The sequence below is a fragment of the Lampetra planeri genome, chromosome 41, assembly GCF_965212315.1.
Source record: "Lampetra planeri chromosome 41, kcLamPlan1.2.h2, whole genome shotgun sequence".
Lineage (NCBI taxonomy): Eukaryota > Metazoa > Chordata > Hyperoartia > Petromyzontiformes > Petromyzontidae > Lampetra > Lampetra planeri.
In genome coordinates this window covers 8,870,531-8,888,368 of record NC_136147.1, presented here as the reverse complement: position 1 = coordinate 8,888,368, position 17,838 = coordinate 8,870,531, and the positions used below count along the sequence as shown (strand labels likewise).

Below are 17,838 nucleotides of genomic sequence, written 5' to 3'. Positions count from 1 at the left end.
CTTTTGTGTTTCTTCCATTTGCGAATAATCGCACCAACTGTTGTCACCTTCTTACCAAGCTGCTTTGCGATGGTCTTGTAGCCCATTCCAGCTTTGTGTAGGCCTACAATCTTGTCCCTGACATCCTTGGAGAGCTTTTTGGTCTTGGCCATGGTGGAGAGTTTGGAATCTGATTGATTTCTTCTGTGAACAGGTGTCTTTTATACAGGTAACAAGCTGAGATTAGGAGCACTCCCTTTAAGAGTGTGCTCCTAATCTCAGCTCGTTACCTGTATAAAAGACACCTGGGAGCCAGAAATCTTTCTGATTGAGAGGGGGTCAAATACTTATTTCCCTCATTAAAATGCAAATCAATTTATAACATTTTTGACATGCGTTTTTCTGGATTCTGTTGTTGTTATTCTGTCTCTCACTGTTCAAATAAACCTACCATTACAATTATAGACTGATCATTTCTTTGTCAGCGGGCAAACGTACAAAATCAGCAGGGGGTCAAATACTTGTTTCCCTCGCTGTAACTACTCGTGCTACTGGGAGAATCCGGTACTGGCTGGAACATACCTCGCCGCGCTCGTCAGCGCGGGTTTTGCGAATGCGATTCGACTAGACGAGCAATAGACGTGCAGTCCAACAACGGGTCAAGGCTGCCCTGCTGCTGCTGCTGCTGCCCCCTCGACTGCCCTCCGCGCATTCCCCGAGTGACGCGGCACATCACGAATCTGCTCCGCAACGAAGACGCGAGGAATTGGAGCGGGACCGCTCTGAACAGCCCGGAGTGCTGCTCCAGAGTGCGCCAGTTCGACTCAACTACAACTAAACTCTGCTTCTTTTCTCTCTTTTTCTTTATTTCTTTCACCAGCCAAGGCCCAGCGAGCGCCCAATCTCACGGCGCGGCAGATGGAATACCAAGGCCAGCGGTGGGGGGGGGGGGACACGCCGCTGGCACGGTGCGCGCATCGCCAGAGACCTGCTGCACCATTGCGGCTTAAGCCGGGCAACCGCGGGGGGCGGGGGGGGGGGACTTCTTGATTTGGTTGACGTTCGTGAAAGCACGGCGGGAACGACCGCCGCTTGTGCGTGCCCAAGACGACGACCCCATCATGGCGCTCCACAGACCGCACACGGCGCAAAGTGCCGTCAGCTGAGCACGCGCGTGGCGTGGTGGGTGGCCAAAGCCGATGTCTCCCCGGTGCTGATGTTGACACTCCGGGCGAGGTGCTCATTGTCAGCGGCGAGTCGCTCCGGTGGTGGCCCAGAACCGGTTCAATATTCGCCACCGTTATCGGTCGTGAGCGGGAATCGAACTCGAGACGCCGGTTCCGTAGCTGCGCTTACCGCTGCGCCACCGTTCTCCCTCTTGGCCTAATCTGCATCACCTCCAACCACCCCCCCCCACTCCACCTTCCGGCGTGCGTGGGAGTGTGCTTGGGGAGTGGCGTGGGAGCCTTGCACGCGGTTGCTGCTGCTGGTGGTGGTGCCACTCGGGGAGAGAGTCGAGGGAGGGGGTTTCCTAGGACCCTGACCTTCAAGTCAGCCGGCTGCTCGAGTCGCCTGACCGCCCGCACGAGAGAGAGCGAGAGAGAGAGGGGGATGGACTCACGGGCGCTGCTGCTGCTCTTGCTCGGGCTGGTGCTGCTGAGTCAGGCTGCTTCAGGTGCGTACAAGTCAAGGCGCAGCACCGCAAGCGCTCGCTCACGCCACTGCTGGCGGAAGGACCTCCGCTATGGCAACCCCCCCCCCCCTTCGATGTCTGACTCACGCCCGGCGTCTTGGCAATCGGCGTGAGTAGTGCCAACATTGTGCCACGTGGCGCCGATCGACGACCCGAAGCTGCGACCGGGGAGGGTTCGTTTTTGTTTCACTGAATAATCCGCGAGTCGCCGGTTGACCCGAGCAGGTAACCCGTGACCAGCAGCCACAGCCACAGGTATACTGGACGCGGTGTGCCGGGCGCGACAGCCTAGTTCAGTTCGTTGTGCGCCCATCTGTACGTGCAGTGCGTCGACCTTCTTTTGCACCGTACATTGTCGCCGACCGCGCTCAAGTGTGGGTAGGTGACGCAACAACGCCGATCGCCAGTGGGTTGTCAAAGCGTCGCTATGAAACTCGCGGCTGAGCTCGCAGGCTCAGCAGGTCCGAGCCTGGGTGGAGACTGGATGGGCGGCGGCCTTGCCCACGACTCGGAGGCGACTGCGCGAGATTTGCATTTACAGCAGAGAGCGGCGCAGAGAGGCGACGTTGTAAAACGGTGACGATGCTCCGACGTCAACGCTCCCCCGATCCTCATCAACGCGCTCGGGCCGTCGTGGTGAAATACGGTCAAATAACCCCCGACGGTTCGGGAATGGTCCTCATCCAGCGGTGGAGTGACACCGACAGTTGTTTACCCGGTGGGAGCCTCGCGGAGTCTCAAGGCTCCTCATCAGGAGGGTGCTGCCTACACCTGCGAGGCTCTGACCGCGCGTCCCACCAATGTGAGTTTGACTCGTTGACCCGCGAACACCGAAGAACCGGGAGGCGACTCCGCGCGCGCGAAGGGGTTGACACTTTAAGAAATCCGGATAACGACACTCGTCCAAGCAGCGGGTGCACAGTTCGAGAATGATCCTCATCATCATCGTCGTCATCTTCATCGCCGCCGCCACGCACGGTCGATCCGCTGATGGATGAAATACCGTCATCGTTTCCGCACTAGCTGAGTCTCGCCACGCGCCCCCTCTGTGTGCACAGAGAGGACGCGTGGATTTAGTGTCGGTGCGCTCGACAGCAGAGGATGGGAGCGTGACGGCGCAAGCTCAAAGCCGCCTGTTGTAACACGGAGAGGGGGGGGGGGTGTCACGACAAAGCTGGTAACGACGATTCAACAGACATTCATTTGTTTAACACGTCGTCTTTCGCGACCAATACCCCCCCCCCCCCCCAAAATAACCTCTATTATGGAAGACATTTCATTTACTTACAGTCGCGTTACTATGACAGGCAACTTACCCCGATACAAAACCAGCGACGTCGACAAGATGGGTCGCCCAAAAACCTGAAAAATAACTGGAACAAAAACACTTTGTGTTTGGCCACGCGAGCGCGCGGAACGTAACTTCATCATTGCCGTCGTTGAATATTTGACGAGGACAAAACTGCGGCTGGGCGACGCATGCCCAGGGAGGCCTTCTGTGGCCCTCCGGCGGGGCCACGCGGGTCCAGGGAGGCCTTCTGTGGCTCTCCGGCGGGGTCACGCGGGTCCAGGGAGGCCTTCTGTGGCTCTCCGGCGGGGTCACGCGGGTCCAGGGAGGCCTTCTGTGGCTCTCCGGCGGGGTCACGCGGGTCCAGGGAGGCATTCTGTGGCTCTCCGGCGGGGCCACGCGGGTCCAGGGAGGCCTTCTGTGGCTCTCCGGCGGGGCCACGCGGGTCCAGGGAGGCATTCTGTGGCTCTCCGGCGGGGCCACGCGGGTCCAGGGAGGCCTTCTGTGGCTCTCCGGCGGGGCCACGCGGGTCCAGGGAGGCCTTCTATGGCCCTCCGGCGGGGTCACGCGGGTCCAGGGAGGCCTTCTGCGGCCTTCCGGCGGGGCCACGTGGGTCCAGGGAGGCCTTCTGCGGGCCTCCGGCGGGGTCACGCGGGTCCAGGGAGGCCTTCTGTGGCCTTCCGGCGGGGCCACGTGGGTCCAGGGAGGCCTCCTGCGGGCCTCCAGGGGAAATTTTGAGAAGTATTTTAATCGGCGCGTGTGCTTGGTGTTGATGTTGTTTGTTTGTTCCCTTGTGTTTAGGTTTACCCCCCGGGTTTAGGATATGCCCCTGCTGGGGGTTCGCCTCCAAGCACGAAGCCAGACACGTGCGGTGCGTCGAGAAGGGCAGAGGGGGGCCCATCTGCAAGAAGCACGTGCTGTGAGTTTCATTCATTCGCTCGCTCTGTGAGGTTCATTCATTCGCTCACTCTGTGAGTTTCAATCATTCGCTCACTCTGTGAGTTTCATTCATTCGCTCACTCTGTGAGGTTCATTCATTCGCTCGCTCTCTCACAAACACCATGGACTTGCAGTTATACCGACTGATCGGGGAGAGAGGTGGGGGGGGGGGGGGTAACTTAGCCATCAGCTATCTGTGGGGCGATACAATTATGTAACAATTTGCGGGAAGGCCAGAGTGGTTGTAGTGTTGAGACACTGGCGCTCGCCGTGAGAATGTGGAGTTCCCCGCAGAATATTCGGGGTAACGTTGGTCTGGAAAGTCTGGCCCAATAAACGACACCACACGACCACTCCATCACCCCTCATCCACACCTGTCACCCCCTTATCAGTGGCCCTACCTTATTACAGAACATTTCAGACCGTATTAGTCACCCCGTGCCATTTACAAATCTCAACGTTCATCCGACAAAGTCTCATCACAAAGGAGAAACACAAACAAATAGACACAAACTTATGTTGCCCATATTGAGACGGCTGTACGCCGTATGGACCTGAAAACTCAATTTCCCTGTACAAGAATACGGGGTAAACCTCTTATGGGTTTAGACAGCTGTGATCATCCCATCGCTACACCATGCCGCACCACCACACCAGACCACGCACCACGCCATACCACCATCACACGTGTCTCCATAGTCAAACACTCCACAAATCTCCCACACTCCACCGCACCACCCACACCACCACGTTACTCCCACCCGCCCCCCTCCTCACACGAAGACAAACCCTCACCACTCGTTGCGTTCATCGCCCAAACATCTCATGGCAATATACCCTCCTCAAAAATAAACTTGAGACTCGGTGAGGTTTTCTTGGGTAAATTGGCGGTGTTATTGGTGCGCTGTGTTGTCACGTGTGCACGTGTGTGTGTGTGTTGGGGTTCTTTGTATGTCTGTATAGTCACGTGTGCACGTGTGTGTGTGTTGGGGTTCTTTGTATATCTGTATAGTCACGTGTGCACGTGTGTGTGTGTTGGGGTTCTTTGTATGTCTGTATAGTCACGTGTGCACGTGTGTGTGTGTGTGTTGGGGGTTCTTTGTATGTCTGTATAGTCACGTGTGCACGTGTGTGTGTGTGTTGGGGGTTCTTTGTATGTCTGTATAGTCACGTGTGCACGTGTGTGTATGTGTTGGGGGTTCTTTGTATGTCTGTATAGTCACGTGTGCACGTGTGTGTGTGTGTGTGTTGGGGGTTCTTTGTATGTCTGTATAGTCACGTGTGCACGTGTGTATGTGTTGGGGGTTCTTTGTATGTCTGTATAGTCACGTGTGCACGTGTGTGTGTGTGTGTGTTGGGGGTTCTTTGTATGTGTGCGTTGTTGTGTGTTGCAGTTAGCGCGCCGCTCTAAGAACCCGGCGACCCGAGTTCGATTCCCACTCACGGGCAACACCAGTGACGATTATCTGAACCCGTCCTGGGTCTCCCCTAGGTCGACTCAGGCTCAAATGAGTACCTGGTGCAGTGTGTAAACATCGCCATTAGGGAGACAAGGGAGGCCGGGCGTGGTGCTGCCCAGCCACCCACCCCCTCGTGTGCCGTGCCGGCCTTCACAGGTGCGACTCGCTGACAGCACTTGCCCCAACAGTCTGTGAAGCCTGTACGGGGGATCTTTGTCTCTGTGCTGTGTGAACTGTAGGGCCACAATATGGAAGGGAAGCCAGCTGTGCCTGAACCCTAAATGGCACTGGGTCAAGAGGCTCATCAAGAGAGTTGGGTGAGTGTCTTCTCCGTTCCTGGTGGGGGGTGGGGGGAGATAGGGGGGGGGATAGGGGTGATGGGGGAGAATGGAGGGATGGGGGGTGGGGGATTTGGGGAAATGGGGGAGATGGGGGAAATGGGGGGGGGGGGGTTGGGGGGGATGGGGGGTGGGGGATTTGGGGGTTGGGGGGGGATGGGGGAGATGGGGGAGTTTCCCTGCCACAAAAATCCTCACCGCCATCTTCTCTGTGGGGCGGGGAGGCTGCCCCCCGTGCTCGCCGCTCTGCCACAGACGTTCACGGTTCGAATCCGTCGGCCGCCCTGGTTCTCTATCCACCGTGAAACGCTTCACGATTCCCACGACCGAACGCAACGGCGATCGCAGTCCGCGTGTCGCTCGGAGCTGCGCGCGCCGAGCGACCAGGGGGCAGACATCCGCCAAGGCGGCCGTCCTGACACCGGCCGCGGCGTGCGGTCGTGCGCAATGTCCTTCGACTCGACCGGAGGAGCGAGCTGGAACGATGGCGACTTGGCGCGCTGATCGCCGCCACCGCCACGTGTGTGTGCCGCCTCTTGAACTTTCTTTCGCCCCGCACGCAGCCTCAACGTACGCTGTGCTCACGTCACTGTTGGTGAAAGAGCCTCCGCCAGGCGGTGCTCTCGAGAGCTTGAGGTAGCGCCCTCGAGAGAGAGAGAGAGTCGTTTCTGACCTGAGATTACCTATGTTGACCTGGGATTACCTATGTACGTGAATGTTGAACTTCTTTCGCACCGTACGTAGCCAACCGTGCTAATCGGAGGTGCAAACCACGTGACAAATGCATTTCCTTGGCTACGTCGGGTGGTGGAGGGTTTAAAGACGTGCATTCAGGCAGATCATTTGCGTACGCCTAACCCAAAATCCAATTATAAATCACGAAGCATAAAGGCAAGGCCCACGATCTCATCAGCCGTCAGGAAGGGGCAGTGCAGAGCGGGTGGACGGGCAACCTCCACGTGACCCGCGCTGTGGTGCAACGTGGTGGCAGCAGCAGCAGCAGCAACATCCACGGTTGTACTGTACTTCGTTGGTCGCATTTTCTTTGTTGCCCGCGTTCACCAACCCGCGCTGAGCATTGTGCTGAAGTGTGGGCGCGCGATTCACCAAAGGGCTGTGCGCGTACATGAATCACGACCTGCACCTCTCACCTGCCATTGCATCTCACAGGTACTGCTCGCAATGAAGACTGCAAGGCGTGGATGGAAGATTGACTTTCGAGTGCAACGGGGCGGAAAACCAAAGCAGCAAACTATCAAGCGACGGTGGATAGAGAGTGATGACACACGACCAAGCCTCTGCATCTAACGTGCACAAAATGAACCTCCACATCCGAGCCTCAGAGTCGAGCTACCACGTTTCCTGTCGCTTCAACGTTTACCGGGAGCATAGACGATTGAGCCTCGCGGAAGAGTACAACACTTTGATTGGATATTCTACTCACCGCTGTTGTATATATGCCTTTTTTCCAAAATTCATATCAAGAATAATTAGGGCAATATATATTTATTAAACAATTAAAACAAACATTTAACCCGCTACTCCTCACAAGCACCCAGCATTTGGAGGTCGTAAAATGCCATTAAATAATAAACTCGGGGCATAGGAAGGTTAGCGACTCTCTGGAAATCTCCAGATCGACAAAGGGCATATGAGCCCGACCTTCCCAAATGTTCTAGACAGTTCACAAACAAATACGCAGAGCCAGAGAAAGAACACACACGCACAGAGCAGAGACAAACAACACTACAACTCGCATCTTCTTTAACGATAAACATTTGAAACTCAGCAAAAAGAACAAATCAACGTCATAGGCTGCCAGTCTATATCAGTGGTTTTATCATTGTTAATTATTTTATTTCACCCTTATTCAACTCATATATTAGTGTGTATGGTATCTTTCTATCTATGTGACTTCACCAAATGAACCAAAATACACGAGCCCCTGCCATCACGAAAACTTAAGTCCAAACTAAAGCTATTCCTGCAGCATCAAAATATAACTCAAAATAAAACGCCAATCCCTGGAGACAGACTTATAACAAAGCTTGGCAAAACCCTCAAAATAATGACGTCACGAGGAGCATTACGAATATTGATTAAACATGAACCGAATAACAACCACGATATATTAAGACCGGGGGTAACTCATAAGAGATACAAGGAATAAATCCAACACACACAAGACCACGTCATGTGTATTCCATGGAACCAAAGCCTCCCCGGCCACCTTTGTCTTCCAACAATTCGACACAAACACATGGCAGCCATGAATACGTATGAAGGGTGTCTGGCCTCGAGATAACAAACACTAAGAAGGAGGGGGGGGAATGCAAACGAGCATAAACTTGACGGAAAACAGCCCGCTCGATTTCACCAAAGGAAGAGGGGGGGGCAATCAGGCGGAGCCGCGGGGGAAGAGACGCAGGGAGGGGAGAGAATTCAGATAGAACCAGAGACTCGGCCCATACATTTCAGAAGCTTGCCAGCAGAAGAAGAATCCAACCGAAGAGGACTCCAGCAAACGAAGAAGACTCTGCAATCATTGCATAATGCACGGGCATAATATGACTTTGAACCCCCCCCCCGCCCACCTCCTACGCATTTCACAAGTAGTACTAATCACATTCCTGCATTTCCCATAAATATGCTAAATTCCTCTTGATATGCAAATTCTTTTGTCAAGGCGCCCTTCCCCCCTTCCAACCCAACTTAAATATACGCTCCAAGCCTGGTGGTGTTTCATTCAGACGCTGTCTCCCTGACAGACCTGGTCTTCACCTGAGGACGGCTGCTTGCGTTGTGGCCGAAACGTCGTGAGAATTATTTTATTATGTTTTATTTTTATTATTGTATTACTTCCCTTCTACGTGACTTTACCGAAAGAACCAAGAAGAATACTCTGCAATCATCCAGGATGGCGAGGCTCGCTGAGTAGCGATGTGCTACCCAGCGCGAATTCGGAGTTGACTGACGAGGCATCGCTCGAAGCCACTCTGCCCCGAGTGCCGCTCCCACGAGCCGCTGCGGTGCGAGTGGAGCTGACAAGAATTCCAGCAACCATCATCGTCGAGTAAGGCCGGAAAGCGCCAAACATCGACCAAGCCAGCATCACAGAGAACCAGCTCCATCAGACATTGGTGCCTGCCACCAGCGAACGAGAGCATCGTTCATCGCCAAAGAACCCGGAGCCGTGGAGAGAACGCAGAGCCGCGCCGCCAGGGCCACCGAGCACAGGTGTCACATGCCAGCGGACGAGCGACACGAGCGACACAGCATCTTCAAGGACAAGCATCGTGCCGACGCAGCTCATCCCGCAATGGAGAGAGACGGCAGCTAACAGCAGACACGCCACGTGCGAGAGGGAGCTCCGAAGGCGTCCGTATGATACTCCCGCATTCACACTTCACACGCCAACACTCACCGCGCCGGCGTCCGCTCGACATAAAGAATTGATCCAGGGAATCAAAACCACACACACACACATGCACACACGCACACACACACATGCACACACGCACACACGCACATGCACACACGCACACACACACATGCACACACACACACACATGCACACACACACACATGCACACACGCACACACACGCACACACACACATGCACACACGCACACACACACATGCACACACGCACACACACGCACACACACACATGCACACACGCACACACACACATGCACACACGCACACACACACATGCACACACACACACATGCACACACACATGCACACACGCACACACACGCACACACACACACACATGCACACACATGCACACACACACACACACATGCACACACGCACGCACACACACACACACATGCACACACACACACACATGCACACACGCACGCACACACACGCACACACACACACACATGCACACACGCACACACACACATGCACACCCGAACTAACACAAGAATTACCAAGGAGACGATCCAACACACACACACATGTAACCAACCCTAGCCAATCATAAGAAGACTAATTATAAGAGGATGAACCATTAGCTGACTGTGAAAACATTGATGCTCATAGAGTGATACGAATACGGTCGTTTATAAGTACATTAGTCGTTAGATTTTTAAAATTATTTTTCTTTTTAATTGCGTAAAATTACCAATAGATTAATCGATGCAAACTAAACTTTTGAAACCTTCGTTACGAATCTACACGCTCACAGGGAGAATATTGTGTTAAACTGTCTTTTGAACACCGAATCCTGCCCACGAATCAATGGAAGCTTAGCAAAAAGACAAGCATCTCGCGTAAGCAGGACACACCGCTGCACACAATTGTCTCAAGACGTTTCGTTAATTATACAATCTTGCCGATGAATCTATTGACGTATACTTTTACCTTCGGGATATAATAATTTGCTTTTTATTGCCTTTCGTATGAACATCGTCGCGTGTATGTTTTAAGGACTTTCCCTATCGCCGTATTTGCTCGCGTTACTAATCAATTGTTTGGTTGCCCAGTTAACAACGCAATCATTGATGGTTACATGTACGGATCGGTGAGGGCTGCTTTCCCGTTGGTACCGTGGATAATTACAAGCATGAGAGTTCGCATATTAGAGTGTCATGTTTTTGTTTAAAATTAAAATTGCTTAAAGAGTCTGAGTGCTTCCTTCCTGAGTTAATGCATAATAATCTTATTTTTAAGAACTGTATCCTGCGTTGAGATTAGAATTCAAGACTTGACATGAACACACTAAGACATAATCAGTAAATGTTAAAGCGTGAATAATTGTATTTTCCCGATTGATAATACGACTCGAGACAAAGAAGCTTAACCTAATTGTCATAACGACCTACATTAGCATAATCACATACATTCGTTTCGATTTAAAGCTTTCGTAACTGCAGGGATTCATCTTCTAAAAGAATAAAAATAATACAATAATATTTTATTATGTTTTATTTTTATATTATTTCCCTTCTACGTGACTTTACCGAAAGAAAATAAAACATAAAATAATATTATTTTATTATTTTATTTTTATTATTTCCCTTCTACGTGACTTTACCGAAAGAACCAAGACACATACATTCGCATAAATTAATATTTGCTCACTAATTGGCATACATAAATTAGCATAATTTCTAATAATCGCACATTTTTCCAATTTCAATTAAATTTTTATTATTTCATTAATTTTTCAAGACCCAACATATACAACACCGCTGCCCAACCACGTGGCCGCACCGGAGCCTGCAGCACCTTCAGAATCATAAAATATATACTGCAGGAATCCGATGATCTATAAAGCTCTTTTTGTTCACGATGCCAGCGTCTCCGTAGACTCAACCCCTGCCAACAGCTGACGCGACTGTGCGCCCCACCGCCCTTGGTTTGGGTTTACACGGCCAGCATCGCTCCCTCCCCTGCGGTGTATTTCGTTTTCTGTTTTTATTTGTCCATTCACGAAGGGAGAAGCGTGAATCTGCCCCTGTTCGTCGTTTAGATGCGGTCGGTCAAGCCACGTGTCACGTGTCTTCCAATTACACGACGGCAGTGATGACGATGATGATGATGAGCGTTGTGGATGATTGTGACGATGATAACTGATAGCTACCGGTGATTGTGGAGGATGATGATGATGGCTGATGATTGTGGATGATGATTGTCGATGATGATTGTGATGATGATGATCGCTGCTGTCGATGACAGGCGGAGGAACAAGCGCCGAGTTCCTCTTGAGAGTGGGAAGTGACGTCGCAGCGGGGTGGGTGAGGTGAGTGCATGGGTGGGTGGGAAGTGACGTCAAGCGACTTTGCCGTGATTTCTCGGATGTGAGGGAATTAATTGGTGGGTGCGAGAGTGGGTGGGTGAGGGGATGGGTGAGTGGGTGGGTGCGTGAGTGGGTGGGTGGGTGCGTGAGTGGGTGGGTGGGTGCGTGAGTGGGTGGGTGGGCGCGTGAGTAGGTGGGCGCGTGAGTAGGTGGGCGCGTGAGTAGGTGGGCGCGTGAGTAGGTGGGCGCGTGAGTGGGTGGGTGGACGCGTGAGTGGGTGGGCGCCTGAGTGGGTGGGCGCGTGAGTGGATGAGCGAGTGGGTGGGTGCGTGAGTGGGTGGGTGCGTGAGTGGGTGCGTGAGTGGGCGCGTGAGTGGGTGGGTGCGTGAGTGGGCGCGTGAGTGGATGAGCGAGTGGGTGGGTGCGTGAGTGGGTGCGTGAGTGGGCGCGTGAGTGGGTGGGTGCGTGAGTGGGCGCGTGAGTGGATGAGCGAGTGGGTGGGTGCGTGAGTGGGTGCGTGAGTGGGCGCGTGAGTGGGTGGGTGCGTGAGTGGGCGCGTGAGTGGGTGGGTGCGTGAGTGCGTGGGTGCGTGAGTGGATGAGTGAGTGGGTGGGTGCGTGAGTGGGTGGGTGCGTGAGTGGGTGGGTGCGTGAGAGCGTGGGTGCGTGGGTGGGTGGGTGCGTGGGTGGGTGGGTGGAAAGTGACGCCTACACCCCGCCCCCACCGGCATGTTCGCATCGCTCGTCATCATGGCCTGCCATCTCTACAATGACCCTCTCCCCGGGGTGGGACAAGGGCGATGATCATGCCCGATTGATGATAATGATGATGATAACTAGTTGCTGATGGTGACCATCGGTGATGCGTGTGTACAGTGCCGCAATAAAGCCGGGAGTCCACGCGGCTCGCGCAAGAACACAGCAGCCATAAAGTCGCTCGAACGCTCCGCCTTGCCACCAAATTGCTCCGCAAATCATGAACGCTGATTGCCTGCGAATTGCCTGCTAATTGCCTGGGTATTTCCACTTTGGCCTTCCCTCCCCCTCTCCACCACCCCTCCGAACCTGCCTGCCCTTCGGCCCCACCTGCAAGGCACATCATCATCATCATCGCAGTGCCACATCAGCAGGAGAGCGCAAATCAGAACAAACTCGTTCCGCAACCCCCCCTCCTCCTCCTCCTGAAGACACCCGGAGCTGCGCCTCCCACGTGGCACCTTCGCGGGGGAGAGGAGGAGGAGGAGGGGTGGGGGGGTCCACGCGAGCGCATTCGATTATAGGCGCAATTAAATAAATAAGTCGTAAATTCTCCACCCGTAATAAAAATATATAATGGTAATTGCACGGTGTCGGTGTGGGGGAATTTACTGCGTGGGAGGGATGTTTACCCGCGGCCCTTGCGAGTTGTGTGAATGGGGAGCGGTGGCGCAGCGCTTAGCACCGCGCCGCCACGAACCCGGCCACCCAAGTTCGATTCCCCTTGACGTCCGACAACAGTGGCGAATGTTTGAAGCGGCCCCGGAGCCTCCTCTAGGTCGACTCGGCCTTAAATGGGTGGCTGGTGCGGCGTGTAAACTTCATCACTGGGGAGGCAGGGGCGCGGCCGAGCGTGGTGCTGGGGTCACCCCCAGGGGTCATGGGCTGACTGACTGAGATGAGTGGCATAGCTGCACCACCTGTGCTCCCCACTGCGCCAACTTGCTGCTGTTTATCCGCCCGGCGTTCCGCTCGTTGTTGTGAGCTTCGCTCCTGTCCCCTGCTGTTGATGGACGGCGCGACTGCCTCCAACTGCCCAGTCGCCTCCTTCACGAGCCTCCTCCTATTGACACCGCTGGTGCAGAGCATTGGCAAGTCCACTCAGCTCCACATCTTCTGTACCACGGCCCATCTCTTCTCAAGCCCGTGCCGCGACTGTTCAGTTCCCCTCTATCTGGCCAAAGAGAAGCTGCCTGGGCATGCGGTGGTTTGCGCCGACTGCTCACATTACTCGTGGCACAAGACAAACACACCAGACAAAATGTTATTCCCACGCAGTAAAACGCCTTCAGAGTGTTTACACACGGGTTTAAATGGCCCTCACCTGAGTATCCCTCGCACGCAATAGCCACGTCCGCGACCAGCTCCCAGGGCGTTCTCGGTCTGACTCCGGCTCGGTCTGGTGGTGAGCGCGGAGGAGAAGAAGGCTGTTCAGATCCGTTCAGGGTTACCGGTTTTCTGCGCCTACACCAATGTGTCCCAAGAAGCAACATTGTGGAGACGCATCGCGGCTCCTCAACAACGACTCAAGTTCCTACCCTCCGGCTTCTGGGGTCGCGCTGCTGCTGCTGCTGCTGCCCCCATCCTAGAATCTCAGCCGCTGTGCGGACAGAGTGGAACAACGCGGACGAACCCTGGCCAATGAGTTCCAATGTCTGGGTTCTAATATATTTAGGCCTGTCGGGATTCGTCACCCGCTCACCACGATGGTCGCGATTCCATTCAACAACTGATGGACGTTTTTTCAAATATATATTGTAGCGGCCTCCAGTGGCCAGTGGCCTCGTTATAGACAAGGTGTCATCGGTTCACGACGAAGAGCGACCGAGGGAGGCATCGTCGTCTCTCCGGGGATCTAACAATCCGAATGGTTCCGCACGCCCAGAAGATCGCTGCCCGGCGAACGGAGACCCGAATGTCATCGCGCCTCCTGGCTTGGACATTCCTCCTAGACGCCGGCGGAATCATCAACCGTATCAGAACATCACCAGGGCCATGCAGCCCACACCACGGGCCATGCAGTAAACCCGCTGTGACCTGCGCTCCTTCACCGGAGGATGGGGTGGAGCAGCAATACCACGCGAACTCTCTCTCTATCTCTCTCTCCTGAAGGCCCTCTGGTCGTAGCCAGCAGATGAGACATCGACATTGGCATTTGGCTCCTGAATCTATTGCTGCAAAAATAAAATGGCATTTTGGTTTGAAGAAGGTATCCTACCCACAGAGGTTAGTCAGTAGAACACGTCGGCTTTTGCGACCAATATTACCCATAATAGTGGCTGTTTGGGGCAGATCGACGACAATTGAGTGCCAAACGTCGTACTCGAATTGTAAATGTTGCGTGTTTACACTCCCAACACACCGGCGTGCTCGACTGATAACGAATTGGCACGTTTAGTTTCCCGTGACAAACCGTCTCACTTATCGGCTGTGTCGGGTGGTGGCGAGGTTAACGACACATATTGACGCGACCTGCCCGACAAAGAAACCTTCATTGTGAAGTGTTGACTGCGCCCACCACTTCCAAACCGCGTGGAGGCCCAAATCGCTGCGTGGTTCATTCTCCCTCCGCCGCTCACTTACAAAAGTAAAAGGTGGAAGCCCCTCCAATTGGTCGACCTCCGCCACTGCAGGCGAAAGAACCCTCCACTAGAGGGAGCTGTGGAGGGTTATTTGGCCTACTCTTCCACGCGGACCAGGCGTCTTGGAAGAGGCGCGCGTACCCACACTTTACCCCACCGCGCGCGCGACCTGCGATCCACGGTGGTGTACCCACGCACGCGCTTCGTGACCACGTGAACCAGGTAAACGTGGTCACGAAGCGCGCTCGGTAACCTGCGTGTGTTTTTTCTCTTTCTCTCTCGACCAGTCTTCCCATTCGGTTGCATTACCCCCCCCGCCCCTTCGATTCGCCTCGCTGGAGCCTCTTACGTCTCAACCATATGTTCTATAGGGGCCCTTAATTTTAAAAAAACACTTAAATATTAAAACACATACATGTTTTAATTGCATGCTAAAGTTATTGTATTTGTTCATTTGCTATACAGCCAGATAATACGACAAATCGCTAACCTTGAACACCCAGTCGTTCATAAAAGTTGAAGGCAGTATAGTACTGTAGTAATAGAGCAAGTGCAGAATCACTGAACCTGAATTGACAGCTTGAAAGCGTTTAGCGCGGGGCCATTGAAAGTGCGGGGCCCGTAGCATTTGTAGCTACTTTTGCTACTACGACAATCCGTCACTGTGTACGCATGCACGTACATGTACGCATGCACGTACATGTACGTATGGTGAACTTCTTTTTGCTGGCACGGTGCGTGGCCAGCTAACGGGAGGTGCGGCGGGGAGGACAACGAACTAAACACGAGCAGCAGCTCCAAAGAAGCGAGTTTTCATTCCGTACAGGGCAAGGCCGTGGCCATGGAGTCAACATTGGGGGGAAGAAAATCTTCCGGGGGGTGTGGGGGTCCCCCCCCAGAAAAAAATATCTAAATTTGAAAACGAATATCCTGCCATTTCCTGCCTAAAATATTTAAAAAATCACTAACACACAGGATGGACTTTTTATTTATGTTTTACAATAATGTCTAATAGTGTATTGCATTACATTGCTTTGTTTTTTTTTACCCTTTATTGTTTCATTCTATGTAATGGCAGAGATTAGGGATTAATAAAGTACAACCATAACCACAATCATATTAACAAAAATCTATTTTATAGCAATATATTGGGGGCCTTGGTACAGGGTGACTTATCAGTTTCGTTTCTCGATCCCTTTAACACTTCCATTTATATTAAACGGAATCATTTTAACGATCGGGGCCTGTACCTTGACCCCGGGCGCGTTTGTGTGAGCGCCCCCGCGGAGAAAGAGTTCCATGCGGCACATTAGGCCGGTTCCCTCCTGCCGTCGACGATTTCAACCTCGCACTGGGATCGTCTTCACGCGTTGGGGGCGAGCGTGAGCTCACCCATGGTGAACCACGCGTGAGCTCACCCATGGTGAACCACGCTCACGACTATACACTCTGCTCATAGCCAGGGGTAGCGAGGCGTGTGTTTGTCACTGCTGTTATTATTATTATTTCAGTGAATGCAATGGCTGATCGGTACTGGGCACGCGCCTCCAGTTGAGATTAGGGCTGGCCTCAGGACTCGGAGATTGAGGCTGTGGTGCTGTGACGAGGAGGGTGAGGCTCTGGTCGCTATTGCAGATGCCCCACTGCCCCTCTGAAGAAGACATTTAAATAAAATTTCACCGTTTCAACACCCGCCCCCCCCCCTTAGTGATCAGCTGTTGGGGAGTCGCCCACTTCTCCGGAGGACAGAACACAACGCAGAGTCTCGACTCATCGTTCCCTAACTTTATTTCTTCATCGTTGTTGTTGTTTATTTAGCCGACCTGTACCCCCCCCCCCCTCTACCTCGTGTCAAGGATTCACGACGGGAGGAGAGGGGACGGAGCGGCCCCGGCTCCACTCAACCCCCACCGCTCCGTCGGTTCCCCAGCGCCGCACGTGGCGGCTTCGTCGTCTTCACCACCACCATCATCATCATCATCACCACCACCACCACCACCACCATCACCACCATCACCATCACCACCACCACCATCACCATCACCACCACCATCATCATCATCACCACCATCACCACCACCACCACCACCACCATCACCACCACCATCATCATCATCATCATCACCACCACCACCATCACCACCACCACCACCATCACCACCACCACCATCACCACCATCACCACCACCACCATCATCACTACCATCACCACCATCACCATCACCACCACCACCACCATCACCACCACCACCACCACCATCATCACCACCACCACCACCATCATCATTATCATCATCACCACCACCACCACCATCATCATTATCATCATCACCACCATCACCACCATCACCACCACCACCACCATCACCACCACCACCACCATCATCATCATCTCGGATCCTGTTGTAGACCCCATAGAGAGCCCCCCCCACCCACCTCGCTCTCTCCACATTCTTATTGAGCTCTTTGTCCAGGCTTTGCCCACTGGTTTCACATCTCGATTCGCTTAATTTGGGGATAATCCGTTTTGCGACTTCTGGCAAATGTGAATATATACACACAGGGTGCTTCAAACAAATGTGAACACCTCTGAAAATTTGCAACGACACCACGACCAATGTGTTTCCGGGCTTTGGAGACCACCTGGAGAAGATTCCAGGCACGTGTTGACAACGATGGCGAACAAGTGGAGACTCATATTCTTGGTTCTTTCGGTAAAGTTACGTCGAAGGGAAATAATAAAATAATAAAAATATAAAACAATAAAATTCTCACGATGTTTATTTATTGTTTTATGTTTTTATTATTGTATTGTTTCCCTTCTATGTGACTTTACCGAAAGAACCAATAATATGAATCCCTGCAGTCACGAAAGCTTTAAATTGAAATTGGAGACTCTTTGACTTTTTGAAGCTATTAACATGACATTTGTTATCATGTTAGTGCATTATCCGTTCTTTTCCCATTAAAAACGATAGTCCCATGTAAGTGTCAACATTTTTTTTGAAGCACCCTGCGTATTCCCATACTGGTTGCACATCATT

General features: G+C 53.0%; 1 protein-coding gene across 1 annotated transcript; it reads left to right on the top strand.

Moving 5' to 3' along the window:
• The first annotated feature begins 1,158 nt into the window (after positions 1 to 1,158).
• Positions 1,159 to 10,342, top strand: LOC144732173 (growth-regulated alpha protein-like). The gene is made up of 4 exons (XM_078613520.1): positions 1,159 to 1,654; positions 3,762 to 3,879; positions 5,600 to 5,677; positions 6,869 to 10,342. Exons 1-4 carry the CDS (start codon positions 1,591 to 1,593, stop codon positions 6,882 to 6,884), a joined length of 276 nt encoding a protein of 91 aa, XP_078469646.1. The 5' UTR covers positions 1,159 to 1,590; the 3' UTR covers positions 6,885 to 10,342.
• The last annotated feature ends 7,496 nt before the right edge of the window (positions 10,343 to 17,838 follow it).

Bases quoted from the DNA above. Each gene is read 5' to 3' on its own strand.
- LOC144732173 (XM_078613520.1), top strand. From the start codon at position 1,591: ATGGACTCACGGGCGCTGCTGCTGCTCTTGCTCGGGCTGGTGCTGCTG. The intron at 1,655-3,761 runs GTGCGTACAAGT...CCTTGTGTTTAG, and splicing joins GCTGAGTCAGGCTGCTTCAG to GTTTACCCCCCGGGTTTAGG. The intron at 3,880-5,599 runs GTGAGTTTCATT...TGTGAACTGTAG, and splicing joins ATCTGCAAGAAGCACGTGCT to GGCCACAATATGGAAGGGAA.